This window comes from Temnothorax americanus, unplaced genomic scaffold (genome assembly GCF_048541705.1).
Source record: "Temnothorax americanus isolate GAGA-0224 unplaced genomic scaffold, ASM4854170v1 Scaffold20, whole genome shotgun sequence".
In the NCBI taxonomy this organism is placed as follows: Eukaryota; Metazoa; Arthropoda; class Insecta; order Hymenoptera; family Formicidae; genus Temnothorax; species Temnothorax americanus.
In genome coordinates, this window is record NW_027509339.1 from 2,135,018 (window position 1) to 2,161,890 (window position 26,873).

At 35.4% G+C, this 26,873-nt stretch overlaps 1 protein-coding gene across 2 annotated transcripts; it reads right to left on the reverse strand.

Annotated features, from left to right (window-relative positions):
* On the reverse strand, positions 1-26,848 carry LOC143897410 (uridine phosphorylase 1). 2 transcript variants are annotated; one of them, XM_077406071.1, is made up of 7 exons: positions 16,570-16,610; positions 14,392-14,940; positions 9,073-9,196; positions 7,267-7,428; positions 5,893-6,078; positions 5,125-5,457; positions 1-4,238 (listed from the first exon to the last, which is right to left on the reverse strand). In XM_077406071.1, the coding sequence occupies exons 1-7, from the start codon at positions 16,593-16,595 to the stop codon at positions 4,053-4,055; spliced, it is 1,566 nt and encodes a 521-aa protein (XP_077262197.1). In that variant the 5' UTR covers positions 16,596-16,610; the 3' UTR covers positions 1-4,052. The 2 variants fall into 2 exon arrangements, with proteins under 2 accessions (XP_077262197.1, XP_077262198.1); XM_077406072.1 differs by lacking the exons at positions 14,392-14,940; positions 16,570-16,610 and adding an exon at positions 26,672-26,848.
* Positions 26,849-26,873: the final 25 nt, after the last annotated feature.

Below are 26,873 nucleotides of genomic sequence, written 5' to 3' on the forward strand. Positions count from 1 at the left end.
TATATAATATTTCCTTTTTATTGTCCTTTTATAACGTACAATCAACAACGGTATTTTTTCTTTCATTTTTTTCCTTTTTTCATGTAACCCGTGTGCCAGCAATTACTTCTCAAAAGGACACGTTAGAGACGTCTCGTGAGTTATTATATAAATAACGGTTTACAGAGTGAGAATACAATTAGATAGCTGACAATGAGTATATAGTATTAACAAACCTTACACTATAGAACGTCCGGCCGATATACCTCGACGAGACATAATAGATCAATAGTGTAATTGTTATATGCGAGGGAGGGAGGGAGGGGTAACAACGAAGGTTTCACAGGGTAATTTGTAACATTGTAAGTACAGAAATAGCAATTACGCGCTCGCGAGGAAAATAGATAAGATCGCCACGCGCGAATATACATATATATATTTTTTACGTATATCAACGTTAGGTACATTTTGTTTAATATTCCTCGTACACGTTATAAGTACGCATCACAGATATGTCGTTGTTCGTGGAACGAAAAGAAGCACGAATGGCGACAACAAAGATCGGCGAGAGCACGGCGGTGTCCTGAAAATGATATGCAGCATCAGAATTGTATTTTCAAAAGATTCGATTTTTCTGTAAAAAAAAAACATGCTTTGAAACAGTCTTCTGCTATAAATTTATAATTATCCGTTTTTAATAATTAAAGTAAACGAATTGAACGGTGATTAATCTGCTTTTTAAAGAACACACGAGAAATTTAATAGACTTCACTCCCAAAGGATCAATTCTTTTTTAAAAAACGTGTTTTGATACAATTAATTAAAAAATTGAACGGTGATCAATCTGCTTTGTAAAGAACGCGAGAAATTTAATAGCAAGACTATTTCCAAAGAATTTGATGCTTTCCCAAAGCATATTTTGTGAGTCTGTCTGACAGTCTTTTACTATAAATTCATAATTACCCGGCTCTAATAATTAAAGTAAAAGATTGACTGATGATCAACTTGTTTTTTAAAGGACATGAGAAATTTATTTTTTCTTAATTAAAAGATTTATTTTTGTCAAAAAAAAAATAAATAAATAAACTCGACTATTGTTATTCCGAATTCTTCAATTCTAAGAATTCGTAGAGCAGAAACTTGAACGAGATCTACGTGAGGCTAATAAGTGAGTAGTATCCTGCCGTTCGGTGTGCCTCAACTTTCGTGGAACATCTTGTATATTTTATTGCGGGCACGTAAAAATAATCATAACCGTTGACATCTCGGCGCGTGTTACAATTGTAAAACGAGTGTTCCCGACAGAACGGTCCGCGAGGGAAAAAAAATATGGTAAGTGAAAATAAAAAATATTGCTGTTTGTTTAACATCAATAAAAAAAAACGTGCCGGAAAATATAAAATAAGGAAAACGGCACTATTTTTTGCAATAAATCGCTATTGACACTATCTATTTATATCCGCAAGTCCGTGATGAATGTGAACGACGAAAGCAAATTGTACGCATCGGCCAGCAACAATCTTAATGAAGACGTATCGCACAACTATCCAACTTTGCTATTCGCAATAATAGGATATTAATAATAATAACGAACACGACGTAACGTGGGCGTTCAGGACTGGGCAGTACTTCAAATTAATACGCAGTTTCGCGTTATAATTGACACGAAATTATGAGTGAAGTGCAAAATGAATCTTTATATTTTGTATTATGAATAAAATCTTAATATTCTTCATATTCTTCGTTGTAAAAGATAAAACGTTACAAAGCAATTAAAAATTCGTATCTTGATTTTGTACCTGAAAAACATCTTAATAGCATTTTGCTCAACCCTGTGGACAAAATTATTGCTGTCGTTAAAATTATCTTCGCGTACTGCCTCGCAAAAGAGTTCTCGCTATATATTTTATAATTTATAATAATTTAATAATTTCTTTATTAAATCATCTCGTCTTGCAATTATAATATTCGCTTCGCGATTATTTATGCCTTCTGCAATTATTTAAATAATGCATGAATGCACACGAATATCAAATTCATTCGAAAATATTTATTATAATTTTATGCTGATGTATTTCATGAAAGTACCACAAATATTCAATGGCTAGTAGCCTCTTTTTCTTGATGTGAAAAGTTTAAAACTTTTCATCGTCTTCCTTTTTTTATTTAAATTTTTGTTAAGCAAAATTGTAACATTGAACATTTGAAATCACTTGAATATTGCATTTGCTGGTCAATCTTGATCAATACTTACAGAGAAGTGTCAGCGTGGCGACATATACGTAGTTACGTTATTGCAATTAACAATTATACATTACTCGTGATAAATCGGTCACCCTCATTTTAGCTCGTTGCTACTTGCTACAACGTATATTGGTCACAGCAGGTTTTCTTTCTTCTTAAACATCTGAGTTTCATTAATCCGGAATACATACGAGAAAAATATAATTTGTCAGACGACGATCTGTTGAAACGTTTTTTTTTTTTGTTGTAGTTTCTAAGCCAATTTCCATGCAATTTAGGGCATGCCTATACGAATGTGTTCTCAACATCCATCTGTCGCGCGTATATATGTACATATGTAATGCATATAGTCTCCGCCCACGTTACGGATAACAATCGAACGAAAAACGCGCTAGATTCGACTATATTTAAGTATATATATTTTTTATATATGGAATGTGCTTCTACCAAACCGCTAAGAGTGTGTTAATACATAGATTCTTCACGTCGCCGGGTGTGTATGTCACGTGCCGGCATACGCACGTAGCGCTAAATTTACAGGTTCTCTCTTGCTCTCGACGCAACACGCAAATACCTCGCAATAAACCGCGAAATAGGTCCGTTAGCGGATTTCGTCTCTAATTTCTCAATACAAATCCCTGAAGATTTACGAGAGCCGAATCTCATCGTCGCTCGTAATAACGAGAAAAGGAAAAGAAAATTGTCTAAAAGTCGTGCGTTTAATCGGCGAATGCGCGAACGCGTGTACGTTTTTGCCAGCGAATCCTAAAATCAAATCACTATACAGAACTACGCGAGACCGGTCGCACCATTTTGATCAACGCCTTTACAATTTCCTTGTTTCTTGTTTCACAGCAGCGATTATAATTCTGCACAGCTTGGATATATCAAGTACTTTTTGCCGATCTCTCTGAACAACGAGAGAATTCAAGTTAACGATTCAATCGTGTAGAACTTAATATTGCAGATTAAAAAATATATCTTATTAATTATACGATCAAAGATCGTACGATTCGCGCTGATCAAGGATGATGCAACCCGGCCTTGAAAGATATGTGGTCGAGTGGAAAAATGTGCATCGTTTTCGAGCGCAGTTCGTTAAGTTGCATTCTGCACATTTTGTACTTGGGTCACCGCGCGCGAAACGAGCGGTGAAGCTTTGGCGGTCTCGCTTCGGTATTGATTAATTTTCACGGAGGTCTCAACGCATTCTCAACGTGTGGTGTGCGCAACGGCGGCGTGCTTTCTCGCGATGCGAGAAACTGTGTACAACTCTTAATTACGTTATTATCAATTATCTACAGAACGCAGGGGAGCTCTCGTCAGTGAAACAAGTTTAATTTGAATATTCAACAAAATTGACACACGCACAATAAAATGTAAAGCAAGATTGCGCAATTTAACTGTTACAAGTCAGCTGTGCTCGGAAGTGTCCTCATCCAAAATAAAAAATGTCTTAAATATTCCGAATAGAAATCTAATATCTAACAGGGAAGATTTAATTAACGGAGAAGCAGATTTGAACAATTCAAATATTATGCATAAAAATAAAACATTTGCGACAGTTACATTCTTCAAAGAGACGCCAAAAATATCCTATTGTGGTGCACGATATGTAAATTGTTCAAATCCATTCCTATGTGCTCAAATCCTTCGTCTTTTCTTCTTCGTCCTCTTCTGTACGCCGTTCTCACGCGATTTTCTCTTCGCGAGCAAAAATAAACGGATGCAGCGGCTTGCGCGGCGTAAGTTAACCGATCCCGTAGTCGAGCCGATCGCACCCTGGGGAGATCTTCGTGGCCGCATCTTCGGGTTCGTTTGAGAATTATTTAATCGTAATTCTCCGACTCCTGTTGCACCAGTTTGAACCGGCGCGGACTCTTCACGTACATGGAACCGTGTTGTCCCTCAAGAGAGAGGCGGCCCTTGCGTTGAAGGTACGTAGTGATGTAGCGTGCGATCAGCTTCTGCGGTCGCATCTGCCATTCTTCCAACACCTCCTTGGGCGCCAGAACCTTTGCAAATCACGAAGATCAGTTGGACGCGAATCTCAATCGATTCAAAAGAGTCGAACGACCAATAATATTGACCAGTCACGTATTGAATTATTATATACCTATACGAGGAGCGTTCAATTATAATGCAACACTTTTTTTTCTTATTTAAGATTTGTTTCATTGCAGTTTTAAATACATCGTATTTTCCCCCACTTTTTGGCTACAAAAACCGATTTTTCTGGCCTTACGTTACTTAGAGAGCCAGTGACTCAACAATTTTTTACTTTGGCTATGACCTTCTTATGTCACTGCCATATCTCTTCCTGCGGATTGTATCTTTTAGATGACCAAAGAGATGAAAGTGGATCAGAAGGTGCAAGATCTGGGCTGTAGGGATCTGTTCCTCATTCAGAGTGGTACCATAAGGCCATAAAATTGAATGGAGATTATCTTGAAAAATAGGTTTTTATATATAGCCAAAGAATTAAGGAAAAATATAATGTAATTAAAACTGCAATCAAACAAACCTTGAATGAGAAAAAAACGTGTTGCATTACTTGTTGAACGTCCCTCATACGTAACAGAATTAGCCTGAATAAGTCGGCAAGCTTTACGTAACTGCGAGCTGAAGCTCATGAGATCTTGCTCTTTCATAATTTCATGCATGACGCGTATACCGGCGCATTTGCCTCGTCGCGAAATTATCACAGTTTCGCAAAGTGCATGTATAGATGAGAATACAGATGATACCCGGCGATAAGCCCCGCAACGTTCGTGTGACGCAAAAAGCTCGTGTGCGGCACATATTAGATGAGCGCACCGAGAGTTATTTGGTATCGAAAATACGTGAGTCACATATCATATATATATATATATATATATATATATATATATATATATATACCTGGTCGCCTTTGAGTCGGTCCAACAGCGTCACACACACGACGGCGGATTGGATGCCGGCGTGGTGTGTCAGCGCGGCGAAGCAGAGGCTCTCCATCTCGATGTTCACCACGCCGGCCTTCTGCAGCTTGGTGAGGTACTCCATCTTGTCGGCCTCCGTGAACTCGCAGAACGCGCCGTCCAGGCGACCCTGGCCCTCGTAGAAGTCGTTTGAGCACATAGTCTTGCCGATCACGGTGTCGTAGGGATCGTCGCGGTGGGCCAGGGCCTTCAGGTCGCGGGCCAGCTGCCGGTCGAGCTTGGCCGGTCGACGTATCAGTTTTCCGAGCACCGTCTGCAACGCGTGACATTCTCGTTTAACACATTCTTGACATTCTCATTTAAGTTTCTGTTGATGATTTATTTTTAATATTCAAGCGTACAATATATACTTAACTTAAATGTAAGTATGCTATATATTTTTGAGAAAATGGAATAAAAGGGAAAAAAATAAATTCATCAATTTAATTATTTATCTTGGAAAATATATCGTTGTATATTTGAATAATTTTCATAAAAAATTACAAATTAGTCACTTTTTGACTACTTTGATATTTCTAATGTTAATTCTTTTATGATTCTTTTACGACTTACGTTATAAATCATAATTACAAAACAGTTTGCGCATAGGCAAATTGTAATTAATTAGTTAGAAAAACATAGAAACATAGCAATATATATAAAGCTTTGCGAAACTTATATCGGGTATGGATTTTATAAAATCACTAACCAATTCCAGATAAGGTTTCATCGTCTCATCGAGGGCTTCCTCCGAGATGATTACCGTGCCACCTTCATGGCCGATACCACCGCAGGTGCCGATCCTGATGAAGATTGGATCCCTTATTTTCGCGTGGTACATCAGCTTGATAACTTCGTGGAGCAGAATGCTAACCGAAGGTATACCCATTCCGTGCTAAACAGATAAATATGGCATTTAAAGTGTGACATTTTCTTTTTAAATAGTCATGTTCTCTTTTATAGAATTTAGTAATATCTACCGTAAATACAACTAAAATAAGAAGAAACCGGCTCTATTATTTCGGCATGTTTCGTACTAAAACTCCACGACATCAGATACATTCGCTCGTAAAAACGCCAAGACGTTTCTGCCATAAATAATTGCTTCCAGCAATCAGCATGCCTAACGCAATTGCGTCCTGAACTCCACTCGGCTCGCTCGGCATACCGGGTGCGTAATTCGCGCGAAGCGAGACGATGAAAAACGGTTTGATCGTCCAGGCGTGTAAACCGCGTAAGTAAAGTGCCTATTATAACAGCGAGGCAAGGCAGGTGCCGAGCGTGATTAGCGTGGAATGTTAGCGGGTTCTCTATATTGCCTGCCAGGAACGGATTGTGTATCTCGCTATACCGTCGGTATCGAATCTAGAGATACTATAAAGATATTGGACACTGCGATATTTTTCTTTTTAAAGGTATATCATGTTCTCTTGTGCGTGATATAGCGTTCACTTATTACTGCGATATACGCTCTGCAAAAACGGCACTTTTCTATTCTTCGCATTTGACATTATTATTGCTTATTTAAAATCAATTTTCAATTTCGACATAATAATTTTGACATTTTCACTTTAAACATTTTGTTAAGAAATCACACGAGCAATACTGTCAAAATTATTTTATTATTCTCCTATTTTTTTTTAAATTCATAAAAATATTAATTTTGTAATTAATAATAATCGAAATATCGATGCTATACAAATTATTTACTAATTATATACTACTCAAAAGAGACATTAAGCTGGTCGAATTATGCGAAATTAGTCACGGCTTGAATAAAAGGATAACAACTTTCAAGCATCGCGACCACGTTCGTCGGTCATTAACGCCGCGATTAAACAGGTACCACTCAATTATGCAAAGGTAAATTTGCTCGAAACTTAGCCGCAAAGTTTCCAGTATATAATCCATTCCACATTCCAATCACAGTACCCCGCAGCACACGAAGTGCTTTAAAGAACCAAACTATTTGGCCGTCTACATGACTTCGCTCTTTCCACGATAATTAAACCGGCAAATAAAATTATTGTCGAAGAGAAAGGAACGCGTTTCGCGGGAAACGTTCGAAATGTGAAAAACTTACGCTGATAGAGAGGACCGGGCCGACTTTGAACATCGAATAGCGGTAGGAATTTTTAGTGATGTCGAGAAGAGTCGTTCCGGCTGGCAGCTTGTGACCTATCTCCTGCATAATGTAATTAGCGAAATGTTCCATCCTTTTCGGCGTTCCGCCCATGCAGACAAACTGGAACGAGAGAAGAGCGCAATTGTACTCAGAGATTTGATATGAAAAAAAAAGTGAAGACTCGTAAGCCGATTGTTCAAATAATAATATTGTTGAAGTAATAATTGGAATAATATAAGTGGCTGAAATAATGTGACCGACAAAGAGGGGGCAAGACGAGTTCATATCGTTAGGGTGATGTGACCTGAATCTCGAGACGCCCTGATTCATCTTAAATGTCAAAGATCATCGGTTACGTTAGTAAAAATAAATGAGCGGCGGCCGATGGTGTAATCGCACGTCATTGAAGTATATTTCGCGATTTATTGATGTTGCCGGACATCACGAGCACATCGCGTGACATCGCGACTAACTTCGTGTGGTCACGAGTGGTGCGTATTCCAGTTTCTGATCCAGATCGAGCGTCAAGTGCAAGGCGTAAGGATGCATTGACCAATCGATTATTGACAAACGTAATAAATACCCACCGAGATTGTTGTACGAACTCTTATCGCGGGAAGTCAGAGGCCCAATATTAATAAGTGATGTAACATCTTACGTCACATTGTTTCGTTGTTTATGTGCGATAAATTTAACGTAACTGTGTATGTCGAAAGGAAGACAGATTAGTTATTCTAACAGCCAAAATTACGCTTGATTGAAGGAGATCTTCGAAAAGTACAAATTAGAGAAAGAGAGAGAGATTTCTATTCAAAAAATTGTATATTGTTTATTTATATATTATCTTTCCAATAATTTTTTAAAACAGAGAAACGTAAGAAAAAATACATGTACAATATACTATATAGATACTGCAGTATCTCTCACGTTGATAATTATTATTTATGTAATTATTACGTGACTTACTTACTTTTGATTAAAAAACTGCATTGAATATTTACTATCGCGTATTATATCATTGAAGTGAAATAACGAGAAAGCGGGAATAACGCCAGATGAAAATACGTAGTGTTAAGGAGAAAAAAATAGCGATAAACTGTGATAACAACGTATGCGACGTAATACGCGACATATGCGATATATGCTTCTTATAATCATTTGTCATACGAGTTCCATAATATTTAATATGAAAATGTACGTTTTTAATTTAATAAAGCTACATTTGTCAAACTTATGCTAATGATAATAACATATTTGTTATATTAAAATATATTATCTATTACGACATGATTTTGTAATATATTGCAAATTACAGATACCTTGGTAGATAGTTATAACAATTATGTCACGTAAAATATTCATATATAATTAAAAGCTATTAAATTAATATAGATAAAAGCTATTAAGTTAATACAGATATAAAAGCTATTAAATTATTATAAAAGTGATTAAAGCAAGAATCTTTCCTATATTAAACTTTAGGCGTGGAAATAGATAAATTTTGTGCATTTTTTACGGATTTTACTTTAATAGATTTTTAATACCGATCTTAGTTACCGAGACACATTGAATGTCACTAACAAGTATCGAAAAAATTTAAAAAAATTGCAAAAACGATGGCGTGTCGAATTAAATTTCCGTTAAGCGGAAGTTGGAAATTAAAGAATGAGCCAATTATGTTTGTTCAAGTATTTCGCTCAAGATTTTTTATGTAAATATACTTCATTCCTTTGTACAAATATAATAGAAATTTCTTTGACTTACCTTGATGTCACCGAACATCTCAACCAGATCGTGGGAGCCGCTGCCGAGTGCGAGATGGTACAATATGTCCTGATCCATGAGTTCGATATTGGGGTTTCGTAATCGTACGGAGCCATCGCTGTACCTGTGATAGATGCAAAACGTTTGACTTACATTTTATTGCAGAGTATTTTAAATCCTACGTTCTATCAAAGAACTTGTGGATAGTTCTTAATACAATAAAACATTTAATACGATAAAGAAATAAAAAAAAAAATAACTTCACCGTGAGATGAATAAAAGGTTGATTCACATCACTATACGGCACGGACCGTCACGTTCCGGCAACGACACGTACCAGCACCGGCGCGACAAATTTTACGTATATTCAGATTGCTTCGGCAATCGACCGTCAGTTTTATAACAACCACAAAATGGATGGATCATCTAGCGATGATGAATTGGCTGTTATGGCCTTACTTTTAGACGAAGATGAAGGCAAAGTGAAAAAAAGAAGAAGAATCGAAAATGGGTATATCCTATATTAAAACAAAGAAAACTTGAAGGAAAAAAAAGCATTGGACATTATTGAAAAATTTATTAAAATATGAAGACAAATTTTACCAATATTTTAGAATGCCGCAATGCAAGTTTTTGGAATTATTAAAATTAATTGAGCCTATGTGTTACAAAAAGAAAATACGTCGTTTCGTGAGGCAATTTCACCGACAGAAAGTCGCAGAAAGTTGCAGTTTGTTTAAGGTAAACATTTTTTATTAAATTTACATTGTCTACGTATAATCTGTTTGATATTGATGACAAAAGACGTGATACATACGGCCTAGTGTGATATAATTCGGCAGAATGTTGACGTTGTATAGGTGCATTAGGAGGTTGCTCTTGCAAAAAGAGAGAGAGATGTCAGGAGCAATATCTACAAAGATGTCGCACATTTAAAATCAAGAAATGGGTCAAAATAAAGCTGAACGAAACAGCAAAGTTGTGGTTGTTTGCTCATTTTAAGATTATTCGCTGGGTTGTTTGTCTTTCCGTGAAAAGTTTTTTGTGGAAGAAAATACTCGTCGCGCGTCGATAGTTTCAAGTTCAAGTTCATTCGTTGTTCCTGGACAACGTAATGTAAATGTATACAGCACACCCTTGTTGATCCTTGACAGACGGTTGTCGATATCAGTTTCGATTTACGAACGCGAAATCGCGTCTATTGATCCGTTTAGTTGCGATGAACGCTAACGGACAATACTCACAAGTCATATTTATTACACTTTGACATCTATTGCACGTATCTATGTCCGGAGCAACCGTAAAGGAAAACGCCACAATGGAGTTTTCCTCAGAGATTATTCTTTAAATTGATTTCGAACATACGCCAACTTTTATCACACGGTTACACGAGGCATTTAAATGAGAGCGAACCTTTCTTGTTTAAGGATGAACAAAGAAATGTGTCTCGAGAAAGATTCATTGTATTGAGATAAGTATAATATTCGATGAGGGACAAACATAAACATAAGAAACTTTGTGTTGCAGTGCTTAGTCTTCTCGTCAGTACATTCATCTCGTTGTCTGTGTGACGTGTAACACCGTGCACGCTGTAACGGTCTCCTGAGAAATTTTGCATGCATAATCAGCGAAGATGCTCGTCAATTTGCATCTAAATGTCTCACTATATGTATGTAAAATATTCAGGGGTTACCATTTGCGTTTCTTCAGATATAAATATGATATAAATTGATAAATATGAAATATAATTATTAAGTAAATTTATGGCTCTGATGGAGATTTAAAAAGTTCTCTCGGCCACGTTTTATTATATATTCTCAACGATGTGGCAGTTACCTAATTATACTAATCCAGCCTCGGATTACGTTTCTGACGACGTAAAGTTCAGCTGAAATTAACTGAGAAATAAGTTTCGATATCTAGATCGAGTTACTTAACAAAGTAAATAAAAGACTCTTCAAACTGATTAAACTTTAAATATTGCAGATGCATCAAAGCTTCCTTTTCCAATTAATCTTAGATTATGGAATTCAATTGAAAACTTCAAGATACCAAGGTCTGTTTTAATGTCGATAATTAGAAAATTATAATGACGAATAAATATGTTCTTCCGTATCTTCAAATATAAATAAATCCGAAATTTCTTCGAATTATCTTCCCTTTCCGTTATTAGATAAAAAACAGAGAAGAGAGAGAAACCCACAGTGTAATCTAATATCTGACCGGTCGCATCTTTTTATCAATTTTATCTCTTAGACACAGCTGCGACTGGTTCTTTTCTCTACCTTATTATATTTAGCAGATCAAAAGATTTCTTCGAATTCTTTATTTCCTTTATCGATTATCGAAGAAGGGAATTCCGGATAAGCTCCGAAATCCGTCATTCTTTCATTGATAGCTCCAACTGCCTATATCATTGTCAACTTGATATATTTTAAATCCTTGAAAAAATTCTCGTCGTTTTCTGTCGTTCAAATAGAAGCAAGAAATTTCTTCGAATTGTCTCTTCTCTCTATCCGTTATTGAATAAAAATTGGAGAAGAAAACCAGTTAATCTGATATCTGGTCAGTCGAGTCTTTAATCGCAGTTACGACTGCAATGGTTCTCCATTTTGTTATGTATATTCAGCATTGCAGATGAAGAGATTTCTTGAAATCCTCCATCTTCTTTATTACAATTATCGAGCGAAAATCGAAAAAGATGAACTTTACACAAGTTTCTAATTTGTTTTTTTTTATTAATCACAGTTTTAATTATCCGTTGCCCACACTGAAAAAAAAAGTAATTAGATCCAAGAAAATATTTTTTCACATAGTACCAATGACCTTATTTACTTAATATAATCACATTAAGTGTGTGTGTGTGTGTGTGTAAAGATATCTAATTCTAAATAAATATGTGATGGATCTAACTATTTTTTTTTCAGTGTATTATTATCAATTTGATATATATCTTAAAAGAAAATTCTTGACGTTTTCTGCCATCCTGAGATATCTTCGTTCGAGGAACTACCCAAGGTCTCCCGTTTTGCGTTATCTATCTTTTGTACTTCGCGACAGGCTTTCCATTATTTTCTTCACGCGAGCTCAACAGAAACTATGCTCTCACGCTCGAATAATATAGGGAATGTGAAGGTACACAGTCTATGTCGCGGAGTTGCGTTCGCGCTATATTTCCGTCATTACCATCAAGCAGGACACAGCCGTGCATCTTCGTTTCAGAATAGCATTATTGTTCGATGTTCTCTTCTTCGCGCATTTCGCAATAACTTCTCATATTGCATATATTAAAGAAGAAAATAGCCCGGGTTTTCCCATCTTATGTAGCATATATGATAAATGTTATGAAAACGAATGCATCTTTTTAGCTTATTACCTGGAAATGGCCGCCTAACATAAACTTTACGCCTCCAGTATAAGAACAAATAAAGCTCACGCGACAGTAATCTTTATGCGCGCTTATTTTATTGTTTTTCAAAAATTTTTTTGGTTTCTCTTTATTCTTTTCAGAAAATGTTAAGTAAACCTATATGCATACTGTTCTCAAATAAATTATGAATCAATGAAAAATATGCAATATGTAATTAATAACAATGACTTTTAATTGGGGTGTAATAATCATCCCAGGTGACTATTTATATAAAAAAAAAATTAGGCGGTCGTTTATTCTGCTTTTTTCTTGCGATGCATTGAATATGAAAATTAATGAATAATGTAACTGTAAATAAACTATTGCTATCGAAGTAATAATCTCATTAACGCATGTAATACACTATTTGCATACGTAATAATGTTAATAAATCAATTAAATAATAATTTATTTGTAATTACGTAAAATGTTAATGTTGTTACGATCTATTACGTATTAATATATTGGGATATTCTATTAAAGGATTAATCTGTCATAGACTCTATCCATCATAGGATTAATATGGCACATAAATGATATATAAATGGTACATACATGATACAAGAGAGATGAATGCAAGAGAGATTATAACATTTTCAACAAATAATGTATATGTACAAAAGATATACATATATAAAAATGTACCTGGCATACATAGAAATACATTAGCGTTCGCGCGTATAATCCTTTATCGCCAAAACGTGTGGTGAATTAATGCCTGTCTCAATATGAATTTCAAAAGCGCAAATATTCCATTTTCTCATGTAAAAAATTTCACATTCGCAATAGTAATAAAATCTACAAAAGCTGTGAGAGAGACTTGTTTGAACACAATTTCCAATTTATTTTACGTCACTTTCAAAACATAAGCGGAATTTGTCTTTTGCTCGACATTTACAGTCTATCTCTTTTTCTTAAATAAAATATAGAATTATGACTGAATTGAATGGTGAACTTAGTGGCAAACGAAAAATAAGGTTCACGCTTTATGGCATCCTCGAGAAATCCCATATTATATTAGAAGGAAAATCGATTCTTGCGGTCAGTTGAGTTTGTTTGTTGAGATCCGGTCGCCTGTAGGAAGAAAGCACCTCTAACGGCTCTAACCGAACTGCCGTACTACCTGATCTTCCTGTACATACATACGTGCTGTCGTATGTATTCCTGTCTGCCAACTTCACGCAGAGAAAAAACAATGATCCAACTCCGTATCGTAAAATGGAGTTCGACTTAATGGAATAAAATGGAAAAAACGACCTTTCAAACATCAATCTCTCTATTTTCCTATTTTATTGCGTGTATTTTCTATAGATTCCGTATTTCGACAACAAAAAGTAAAATTGCGATACGTCAATAAACGTTCTCGTTTTTATAGATTTTAATTACTCGTGCAGTGAAATGACGTAAAGATCAAAGCAACAATCGCACACACATCCATTGTATAATTTTCAAATTTAATTTTCCGACAATAACGCTACACTAGATATAAAAAAATGTTATAGCAATTTTTAAATTAATTTTGATGTAAAGAATTTTTCGCCTTTTTTCAAATACGTCTGTATGAAATTTTAGAGTATTTTAGACAATCTGTAAATGAATAATATTATGCAAAAAGAAATTAATCCATCAACTCGAAAAAAATAAATTACATATGTAGTCGGGTTAGTGTAAAATTATGTATTTTAAATTAAATTTATTTCAAATTAGTATTCGGTGATGTAACTTATTTTTTACTCATTCCAGTTCGCAAAAAATCGGAAAATAGGACGCGAAATAGATCTGCGGCTTCTCTGTCTACCTGATCCTAAACCGATACTCGAAACGAGCCGGATATATATATATATATATATATATATATATATATATATAGGGGCTCCAGTTTTTATTATCTAATAAAAAAAGCGCCCTACCTAACCGGATTGGGCGACTCTTTGGGCTCCTTGACTTTGTCCTTCTCCACCGGTGGCTTCAACGAGCAAACATGTTCCTCCGACTCGTCCAGAGTCCTGTTCTGGCAGTCACACGTCGGCATCCCGATTCTTTTTCGAAGCACAGGTTTCACCACCTCGAAAATCGGCGAATCGCCACGCGGTTTCCGGTCTTGCGGGGTCTCGCGAAACTGATCGGTCTCGATCTTCGCCCGCGACGTACGCGTCGGAGAATTTCGAAGATCGCTTCGCGGTTCGTTGACGTAGACGGTATAAGATAGCACGACGTAAGTCGCACGTTTCGTGACCGAAACGATGCCGGTCGGCGACGTTCGAGAATAGTTGGCGGCGGTTGCGACGAGGATCTTTATACGTCGCGTGGCTCTGGCCAGGCACTGTGCCTCGTTCCCACCACATCGCTGCCAGTCGCAGCTGCCAATCGCCGGACACGTTTTCCTCGGACGCTGACACATGCGTAACCGGTCGCAATAACTGGCCGGTGCAAGTGCAAATCGTGGACCTTTGGGCTGCCTGCGGTCCACTTGATGCTAGAAATGTTTTGGAGCGTTCTTCTTCTCCTTCTTTCTTCATTGAAAGAAAAGAGAAGAGGAATGCTTCGAAGCATTTGTAGCGTCAAATGGACCGCAGCCTTGATTGCAAACGTGCGGCTCACGCGCCGTTACCGGTAACGGCGAATACGATGGCATATATGGGGTGTCTGGCGGATCGGAGTGGCTATATGACAGGCAGTTTCAAAGACCAAATCGAGGGGACAAGGACGGTTTGCGCGTGGAATTTTTTTCTGCTCTCGAATCTTATCCCAAACGAGCGAATCTGTGGTAAAGGTGAAACATTCTTATCACGCACGATGATAAGAATGTATACGCAGAACTTTGTTTCTCGTGCTTCTATATCACTGCGAATGTCGAAGTTTCGATTGGACGATATAAAGTATTTTTTGCGCAATACAAAGATACAGCTACATTTTATTTACACTTCAAATTAGATTAGACTTAATTAAGGCAATATTTTGTCTAGCCATTTCTTCATTTCATGATTGACAATAACCAGTTTTTAATAGTTCGTCTCATTAGCTCTTCACATGAATTCATTAGTTTCTTCCAGCCAATAATAAAACAATACTTTAATATTAGCAAACATCAGGTCGAGATTGACATATGTTTATTTCTACTTAGATTAACTTTAATCTCGGTTTAATATACTTTTTATCTTTTTCTAGTTCTAAGAGAATTAGAATGAGATAAAAATAAATTAAATCGAAATTAAAGTTAATTTGCAGTGATAGAAATGGACAATAAATATTCGATTTGTTGTAACTTGGAGTAATGGGTGGAAAAGTTGTGCCGTCATAATTTCCTCGAGATCTAAATTTATCCCCTCTGCAGTGCGCGCGCGTTACGTCTAAAAATTACTTTATATATTTATATTATATAAACTTCTTGCAAAATAAATTCTCGAAATAACTAAAACTCAAGATGTTTTGATGTAGAAATTAATAATCCGTGTCTCCTTATTGAAAACCTCGAGGAGAATTAACAACCTTGAACTCTACACCCTATATGTATAAGCGCCCGTCATTTTAAGTCGATCTCGGGTGGAATTGCGTTCATCGGATTTTTCGCGTTTCACGAGCTACAGAACCGCAAATAACAGGAATGAAATTCACCGTTTCCCTTTCCAGCCGCATTGCAGAAACCGAGAAATTGGAGTTATTTTCGCGCGACTACGAGGGTCGTCGGAGACGTTACGTAACTAAACTCTCCGATCCACACGGATTGCACACATTGCACCTGCCCGCTCCGAGGAAACATGGGGTTCGAGGTTCTTTCTTTTATTTCCGTTTGTATGACCCTTTCTTTCGTGGTACGTGGGGGGGGGGCGTGTTTCTCCGCGGGGAATCTCTCACGATGGGTGAGAGTTCCATCCGCAGGGCTTCCCCGAGCAATTCGTTTATAAATATTGTTCCGAAGCTTCCCGCGGGATACCGATAAATATAAGTGTCATCTCGACGGGCCGGCTGCGCACGCTTTCTTAATAAACGCTCTGGGGCGAACCACTTTAATTTCCGCTATGCGTTTCAAACCGATAGAGCGCGAAATTTTATATTGCCGAGATAAAATACGCTTCTACTATACTTACAATAAAAAAAACTTTTTTTTTTCCATTTCGTTAGAGAAACTACCATACTTCTTCTAAATACTAAAATTAAACTGGAATATTATATTAATTTTTGATGATAGATTCTTCGCTAAATTTCGACTTTCTCTTAATATAAACTCAGTGTCCCACGACTCCCACGATGTATCCGAGAGATAGATTTCTCTTGGTTATTTAATTATATTCCCAATAACGGACCACTTTTATTTCTGGCTTTGGTTATGTCTGTATCGAGTCACAGGACACTTCTTCGTTCTTCATATTCTTGGCATTGATGGTAATAGAATTAACAATGACCTCACGTCGCGATGACGTTCAGACACCTATATATCTTCCGTATTTCTTAAGCTTGGTCGCTGTTCATTTTGTCGATCACTATATGCCGAGGAAAAACATTGTCATATATTCACAGTTCACAAGTCACTATTCATATTTTATAAGCGGAGTCTCTCACTCTCACGAGATGGTCCGGAGCAACAGACAGGAGTGTCGGTCGCTCGACAACCTTTGCACCGCGAGACGGTCGTGGATTGTCGCTACTTTTAGACCGACGATGCCGACCAATGGTTTACTTGCTGCGTCAAATGCATTTGAATCGTCTTTTGGCAAACGGAAATAGGTGCGCGAACTTAGAAATATCCACATATTTAATATTAATCATATCAATACCTATACATCTCTGGTGTAGATCAATAAAAATAGGTATGTATGGTTTAATGAAATATCAATAGCGTATAATGTTGACGATTAACGATATTTATAATTTACAATTGAAAAGAAAGGGATTTCTCGAACGAGCTAAGTGTCTCCAGAAAAAATATAAATATAATAAAATCAGAATTTTTAACTCATGATTTCAAATTGATATTTTATTTTATTATATAATCATAAGTTTTGTATATATATATTTTAATAAATAATGATTTTGTTTAATAAAATCTTTTAATCCTGTTTTACATTAAATATATTAAATGCAATAAAAAATTTCTTTCATCCCTTTATTAAAAATAATCAACTAATAATAAAAATGCATTCGTATAGTGAAATTTACATAGATTCAATGCTTAATTATATCGATTTATAAGTAATGAAAATCTATGTGAATAAAGAGATTTCTTCCGAAATGCTTCTTGACTGAAGCTGATTTTTCTGAGAGATCTGTCACACGATATTATATAGAACGCGCATTTATTGCACTTTTGATAAAATAGTATACGCCGAATAGATATCCATCTTGTGCAATTATTGATTATTTATATAACCAAATATTTTTTTTATAGCAGATCTATTATAGATTCGAATCAATTATAGATTATGATCGGTAGTAATCATTCATCAAGATTAATCCAAGAAATATAGTTAGGTCTGATCATTTTATTAAGAAACGCTGATAATTTCGAGGTATCTCAATGTCTTTAATTAACTGCCTAATAAAACTAATAAACATAGGATCATGACAAAATGGAATGTATCGTCAATATTTTAATTTATAAAAGTTTGGAACCACTCAAATTAATAATAATTATTTGTTATTAGCACTTGTTTCTTAAATTCTATGGCTTGTCGAAACAAAAAAAAACATTTATTCCGCTCCGCCAAATTAATTAATTAAATCAACACGTCCAATAACTTCCAATTTAATTACAAACGCGTGTAAACTTCTTCCCGCTGTGTTGACTTTCCGCCCGCTCCTGTTCTACTTATTTCAAGCTTGCAGTTCTTCCTCGCGATAGAAGGCGGCGCCTCGTACAAGCCAACGATCACGTCCCTTGTCGGTCTCTTGCCCAACCTATCAATTTCGCTTCGTATCGTACGCGTGACGCACAATCGCGGACGCTTTTACGGCCTCCATCGATTTTGGATTTAATCGATGGCGTATGAATTGAATAAGCCGTATCGTTCCGCGCCAGGCAATGGCACCTCGGGACCGATAGGAGCCGTCGATATCTCGCCGCGTCAAACTTATTTATTACGTGTATTTATTTATGTGTATGCGATCTGCGTTATCAGTCATGTGCGCACGCGAACGCAGCCTCGCGCATTCGTAAATTCGCGGGGGCCTAATCGACAATTGCAATTGCATAATTGGTGTCGAACATGAAACGTATATAGTGCAATGTGCAAGAAAGTGCGTGATCCGCATTATGAATGTCAATATAGCATAATGAGACGCGTGTCATTAGCTCCTAAACCACTAATGACTAACTGAACAATCATTTACTCACACGGTATCAGGATGCGAAGTATACCATCACGATCGGCGTGGCAAACGCATACACACCCCACACGTTGAACTTACTGAATAATAATTACGGTAAGAGGTTTAAGGTATAATTTTTCAATTTTCGATTTTTCAATTCTATATTATCAAAATAAAATTATATTGCGCTTAAAATATTAAATATTACTGTCGTAATCATCAAATTATTAAAAATTAATTTAAAATCCACAATATGTACATTATAATAATAATTTTAATGTATCTCTTAAAATGCGGTTATTTTTATTAAATATAATAAGATTATGAATCTCTAATATAAAAATAAATTCTATTTTAAACCCTAAACAAAATTTTATTTCCAGAATAAAATACTTATATCATCTTAGCTTTTTCGCGTAATTTTTCTTAAATTTAATACAGTGCGGGATATATAATTTATAGCATGGAAATTATGGAGCTGTAGAATGGAAATAATTTTTTTTAATACATATTAATATCTCTATACATATTAATATATCTTTATACCAACTCCATGTAACATTATATTATAATTACATTATTATATTCTGTATTTATTATATAATTATATTGTCTATTTATGTTTATTGTAATCTAAATTTATATAAAAAGCAGCTTTCTCGAGTTTCACTCGCAGTTGGAACAAAGAGATAGAAATGCACATATCAGAGAAGAGATGAGTATACATGAATAGCGCGCGAGAGTATCCATGAACTGAGTCACCTAACAAGCGGGAATGTGTTTGACTGTTGTTCGAGTACTCTAATTCTATCGCTTTTAGGTGATCAATGTGTCGGCATTATGCAGGAAACGCGTTATCACGTTGCTCCTGACCTCTGACCTCATTTTCGTATACGAGCTTAAAGTGGCACCGGTCATATGCGTTAAAATATAAGATCGCGTATATTTCCTAGAATTTGAAGATATGCAACTTGTAATTCCTCGCGGAATGATAAAAACGCTTTCCCTTCTTTCTCTGCTAACAAGACGAAATCGGCAAGGAATCAAAAACGTAGATACTAAAATTCAGTTCAAAATCTAATCAATACTAGAATTATATTTTTTAAATTCCTGCTCGCAAAAATGCAATTAAATAAAAAATGTAAATTAAAACCATCGGGCACGTACCATCTTTGCATTGTAAATTTTTAACGAGCAGTTCTTTAATCATGCAAATAAAAAACAATGTTATAATTTGAGAAAACGTGTATATAAACGATATTACGTTCAAATTCGAACAATAGACTCGCACTTGCTAAAGCCCGTATCAGACTGCGTATTGGGATTGAGATTGGGATTGAAAGTTAATCAATCAGAATAAAGAAAACTGATCTCAAATTTAGTGAACTTCGCTCTGATCGGTCAAATTTCAATCCAATCTCAATTTCAATCCGTAGTCTGATACGGGCTTAACGGATTCATTTTGTATCCCAATATAATACATGATATGCGTTTCCTCTGCATATCAGTGAAACCAATCTCGCCGGTCTCAATCGGAAAATGTATACGTGTCGATACGTGTCTCCGATCTCTCCGATCTCAATCGAGTCCATTCTCGTGCTCTACGTAAGTGATTCTTACATTTCGATAGAGCACGAAAAAACTTGGGAAGTACCGTTGAAAAGCTTCAGAAATTATTGATCCTGTTAACGGCGTAATTAAAGTTCGCCGAGTATGAACAGGCTTATTTTACATTACGTAATCTAACACGAACGGCGAGATTAATAATTAACAATTTATCGATTGCCCGAATAACGCAGATTGCGAGTGACACGATTGCAAATGTTCCCATGCACGATTTTGCTGCATCATATATCTGCGAATCCCGTACTTATTAGTACCTCTTTTATTATGTTAATAACAATTATGGATAACAATAGCTATTACTAAAAGAGAGATTAATTATTATTAAATTGTATAAATTGTTGAATTATATATGACAATTATATTTTACAACATATATTCTATAATATTATATTATAAGTTTCTATTTTTTCTTGCGATTATAATTTTACGATTTTGTTTATAAAAAACGAACGCTAAAAAATTCATTACCAAGTTTTGTGTGTACGATTTGTGTGTATTTTTGCAGTGCGATCACATATGTTCCAGCTTCAGATTGATTCTGCGATTTTTACGCGATCGAAAGACGGTAATGTAATTCCGACAAATCTCTGTCACTATCTAGATACAGAATAGATCATTATCACGTGCCACTTCCTGTAACTATGGCGACCAAAACATAGAGTATATGGTATGCTCAAAGGAAAAAATTATGTTTATGTCGGAAAAGGATTACCGCAAAAAGCAGAACATTTGAGCTAGCAGCGGTCATACACGTGGACCGAGTATACGAGCTTCCGGCGATTTTGGCTCACGTTCTACATGGGGTTCTGATTCAAATACGAATACAATGAAAGCCAACGTTTACAATTACAGGACTTTTATATATAACACTTCAAATATAGATATAAATTAAAAAGTATTATAAAGTAAATGTATACCAATGCCTGGACACGTACCTATATGTCTGGACATTTTTATCATTTTAGTCCTTAAATAAGTTATAACGCGAATTAAAATAAAAAAATCAAAGATAAACACATTTTTTTTGTATTATATTTTTACCTTTGATTTTAATTCGCGTTATATTTAATTGAAAACTAAAATGATAAAGGTGTACGACATAGGTCTTAAATGTCCCGGTATTGGTACATTTATCTTACACTGAAGAAAAAATGCTTAAATCCAAGAAAATATTTTTTCACATAGTACCAATGGCTTATTTACTTAATATAATTACATATATATATATATATATATATATATATATATATTTAGAATTAGATATCTTTACTTAAATTAAGTAAAAATATCTAATTCTCTCTCTCTCTCTCTCTCTCTCTCTCTCTCTCTCTCTCTCTCTCTCTCAATATGTGATTATATTAAATAAATAAGCCATTGGTATTATGTGAAAAAATATTTTCTTGGATCTAAGTTTTTTTTAGTGTAAACAAGATTATAAAAAATTCTGAAGAAATTCTGAATGAAGGTAGCATCGCAAAATCTGGATTTTTTGGGGGAAAGATATTGAAATATTGTTCGAATTAGTAATAAAATTATTAAGTAATGTCTGTTGGTATAGAATCCGACTTTTTTCTTTTGATTTGAAAAGAAAATTGCCCGGAAGATCAACCAGATATTGTGCGACTCCAATGGATTTCTGACGATGAGACGTGGATAATCTCCTATGCAGGTGAAAAAGCACGAAGGTAAGATATCGTAAAAATTTAAGCCAAATTATAATTAAAAAATATTAAACAAGGAAAAATTGCGGGATATTAAATTAACATTAATATCAAAATTAATAAGAAATATATTCTATTGTAAATCATGGGAGTAAACTTCAAAATATGAGAAATAAAATATTTTCTCGTTATAAATGCATTTAAAAAGCGTATGATAAAAATAAGAAATAAAACGACAGAACGCTACTTATAATTCCATTTTTATATGATACTTTTTAATATTTAGAATTCTGAATATTTAATATCCAGTCTCTCCCTCTTTCAAAAAATTATAACATAAATAATATTATATAATATATTATATATTATATATATCTAAACATTAAAATATAAAATAAAATAAATAGAAACATAATAAAGAGGAAACACATATCTTGTTGCATATTCAAATAACTAATTAAATAAAAAAAATTAAACCCTGTAGCTCATTGTCGGAAAGCTCATTGTGTAGCGTATATAATATTGTGAAATGGATATCGTGTCACAATATAGATATACTGTGCATAATCCGCGTAGATAAAAGAAAAAAAAGGGGGAGAACAGTGCAACAACTTTACACACATTCCCCGAGGGAATATTGGAGTGTATGCAAAAAGGTACGACCTAGTTTTACAGAATCTTCGTAAAATATTGTCCATTTTTGTTGAGGATACTCGAGCAATTTCATTTGCATTCAAATAGGTACGCACGCACATGGCTAAAAGGCTTTTCGTCGTGCGCGACATCCCGTCACGTTTCTCGCATTCGTGTCCGTCGATGACTCGTACTTGACTATCTGATTTATTATTTATTACTTCAGCTCGCTTCGTCCGATTTACCTCGCGCTATCTATTATATTATTGGACACGGCAAACATGAAAGTATATAGCGATAAAAAGCACTCTGGAATGGCGAGCATCGAAAAACACCTATATGAATAAAACGTGATGTGGAATTATTGAGTTGCGGGATAGCGCGCAATAATACGCTCCAACTGTTGAAATGGAATCGTGACTTCCGATTCCGTCTTGTACCAATTATTGAGACCGAGTACTTTACTTACTACGATGTTTTGAAAAATATTCCATGGTAGATATATTACATCTGTCAGAGGATGTTTACTTTCTCCAATAAAGTTAAAAAAAAAATTAAAATATATACTTCTTCAAGGATAGGAGAGAGAAGGATTTTTTCAAAATCTTGTTAGCAAGATTGATAAAAGATGTGATAAAAAAGAATTTTAAATGTCTCTCTAAAAACGTTTTATATATATAATTTACAAATTACTATTTAGAAATATTTTCTATTTATGTGTGTAATGTATTGTACCTATAACTGTTTTATTGTTAGAGTAACTTTATTTGTGATTTACGTGGGAGAAGGTTAAGTAGGTAGCAAATAAAAGCGGAGGAAGGTTTGCCTTCAGCCCTTTGGAAAAACGACTTGATATACTACTGCGTAAAATAACAATGCTTCGTAACCTATTAGCGTTTACATACCCCGATGCAATTTTATTTCATAAACTGACGCGAAACTGAAAAAATGAAAAACCCAATTTGTCGTGCAAATAACTCCTGAATTAATCTCTGAAAAAATATACGTATTCCTGTTTGCGGTAAAGCCGACATTTCTTCGTCAAAGAAAGTTTACGCGTTTTGTAACGAATTATTACTTCCCTTCTGTAGACGTATATTTACCGGGTTTCTAGAGGATTTTCTCCAGACTGGAAAATAATGAAACATTTGGAATTTTTGTTACGTGAGATCAGTATACGCGATACCGTGAGACGTATCGCGATAAGTACAATTCTGGAACGATTCAGGGGTCTGTTGTACCCTAGCACAAGGGTTGACGCGCAAGGGGACGCGACTGGTACGTAGAATATAGAAAGGGGCACGATCTTCTATATGTTCTTATTAATAGAGTCGCATCGATCGGTCCACTTGGTTACCAACGGAAAGCATGCAAGTCAACGTACACGTATTCATGCGTTTCATTCGGCGTTTCTTTCGCTCATCGTCGTCCGCGGAAGTGTTTCCTGACAATCTTGCTTTTCTCTGAGCAACCCCCCTACTTCTCAAATAACCTAAACTGCGAGGCACGATGCACGACAGAAATTCGTCAATATGTTTATCGCTTATTTAATTTATTAAAACAAACGTTTTCGTTATGATTAAAAACAAAATAATAATTTAATTGTTATAAAAACTTTCATTTAATTTATATAATTTGAATTTAATTATAAGGAAATTTAATCTAATTGTTTTGGGGGAACTAAGAAGGAAAAAATTACGACACTGTGTTTTTTAGTTAATTTTAAAATTATATTTTAACAACATTTTTATTTCAGTCTGAGCTACAATGAAGCATGATACGAAAAATTAAAAACTTTCACTGAGCATATCTCTAAAAATTGTCCCGAAATCTGCCGTTAAAAAGTAATACGCGTCGATATATAATATAACATAATTTATATATAATTATAAACTGCCGTGTTAATTTTTAGGACGCAGCCTTTGTATTGTTCCGGCTGATTTCCTCTTGCATAACTCGATAACTCCGGTTGATTTAGCGGAAAACTTTTCAACGGACACTGCGTATGACACAGTTGCAGTTGCCCTAATTAGACGCGCCTGTGAATGACACCTGCTTTGAAATAGGGAGAGAAAGAGAGAGAAAGAGAAACCGCGCACAACTATAAATCGTTTAGCGACATAAAACGTACTTGACTGATTCTGACGAAGGCCGCCGGTCTGATCGTTGAAACTCGATTCCGATAAAACGTACGGCACACAAATATATGCCGTATATAATAAGGTGTATACGAAAAGAGGAATATTACGTTGCGGTCTACCTCCATGTCTCATCCTAATTTCAGTTTTCTAAATTTAGCGACTTATTCATTTTTGCACCGTGAATGTGGTCGACTACTTAGCACGATTGCACTTTGCAGACATAATTAAGAAAATTGATAATTTAAAAATATAATTGTTGTAAAATACTAATTAAAAACGTGGAACCCTTTCTCCATTAAAAATTAGTATTTAAAAAAATTGTGTTACGGTATTGAAAAATAATTCGTTAATCTCTGTGCCATTTTTCTCCGTAACTTTTATATCGCAATTATCTTTTTTAGGTCACTTCTTTTGTCTCTTGCGTTTAATCTTTTAATCGCAATTTTTTTTATTTAAACATTAACTTTAAGAGAAATAAATCAAATCTGATCAATTTTCTATATTTGAAAAACCACTATTCACAGATTATTATTTGTAGAAGTTAAAAAAAAAAAACATCAGGGATAAAGCTCTCAATAACAATAAATAAACAAACAAAGGCAAATAAGAGCTAGTTCGCAACGATGGTCGGGCGACAGTAATAAAACTAAAATTACAATAATAAATAAATTAATATAATACAGTATTACAATAATAAATTAATTAATGTAATACAGTAGTATATTGTATTATATTAATTTATTTATTATTGTAATTTTAGTTTTATTACTGTCGCCCGACTATCGTTGCGAACTAGCTTTTATTTGCCTTTGTTTGTTTATTTATTTAAAAAAAAAACCCATAGAATTTGTTTCTACTAGCGTTATCTTATATACGCTTATTTACCTCGAGAAATCTTTTCCGTTGAAAACGCGTGCTGTAAATACACCCGTTTCTCAGTTTTAATTAATAATGGAGTGACAAAGAGTCTAATACACAAAGCGGAAGAGAGAAAACGTTTAAATCAAGTCATATTAATATCTCGGTATTATACCAGAGATATTATTCATTTTTACGAATATATTAATTTTTTATTAATGATAATATCTTTGGGGGGGGTCTGTCAATTAATCTAAATAAATTATGTACTAAATTCAGGCAAGAGTTTTTTTTATCGTTGTCCAACATTTCTCTCTCTTCTTTTAGTCCGATGAGCATGTACTTTGCATGCTCGCAAAATACACGTCATCCCTTAAAATGTTGCGACACACAACGAGACGAGAAACGAGACACGCATTACGCGACTGCGACTGTCACACAAAATCAAATTCCTCAAAAGATGTCCGGCAGGACGTTATATAAAAGCACTATATATTCTTCGAATTTTGCAGAAACGAAGGGAGAATACACGTCTTTTATATATCGAAATAAAATAAGAAGAGACTGTTATACACTGCGAGATTTTTATACATATTGAATAAACGCATCGAAATAAAATGTGACATAAAACACCGCAAATTAGGTGTGTTGTGTGGAATCGCGTCAATTATCCTCGAATCTTTAAAACCGTTCGATCAATCTAATACACAGATTCGCGATTCGCTCCAAGATCCGCTCAGGGTCAGCGCGAATTAACGCGCGGGTGGCGGTTTTCGCTCGAGCGCTCGAGCGAAGGGCGGCCGCGCGATCGACTCGGACGGCCAGCCCAGCCCTTTTTCGCGCGCCCTCGAGGAACGCGTGTGTGCGAGACTACCCTCGGAGTGAGTCATTGAGCCTGAGCGGCGGCAGCGATTTTATCAGATTCTCCTCCTGAAATTCCTTATCGAACACGAACAACAACTCACTCGTCGAGCTCCTCCTCGTCCAGCAGAAGACTCATCCTCTCCGCTTCGGAGCAGCGCGCGTCGTGCGATGCGTGCGGGATACCGTTATCGGGGAGGATTTTGATTCTCTCGTCACACCGCGGCAAGGGTGTAGTCCTCTCGATGATCTTCCGCAGGACTATAGCCGCGGAATCGCGCCGTTACTCCGCTGGCGCGTTTTCCC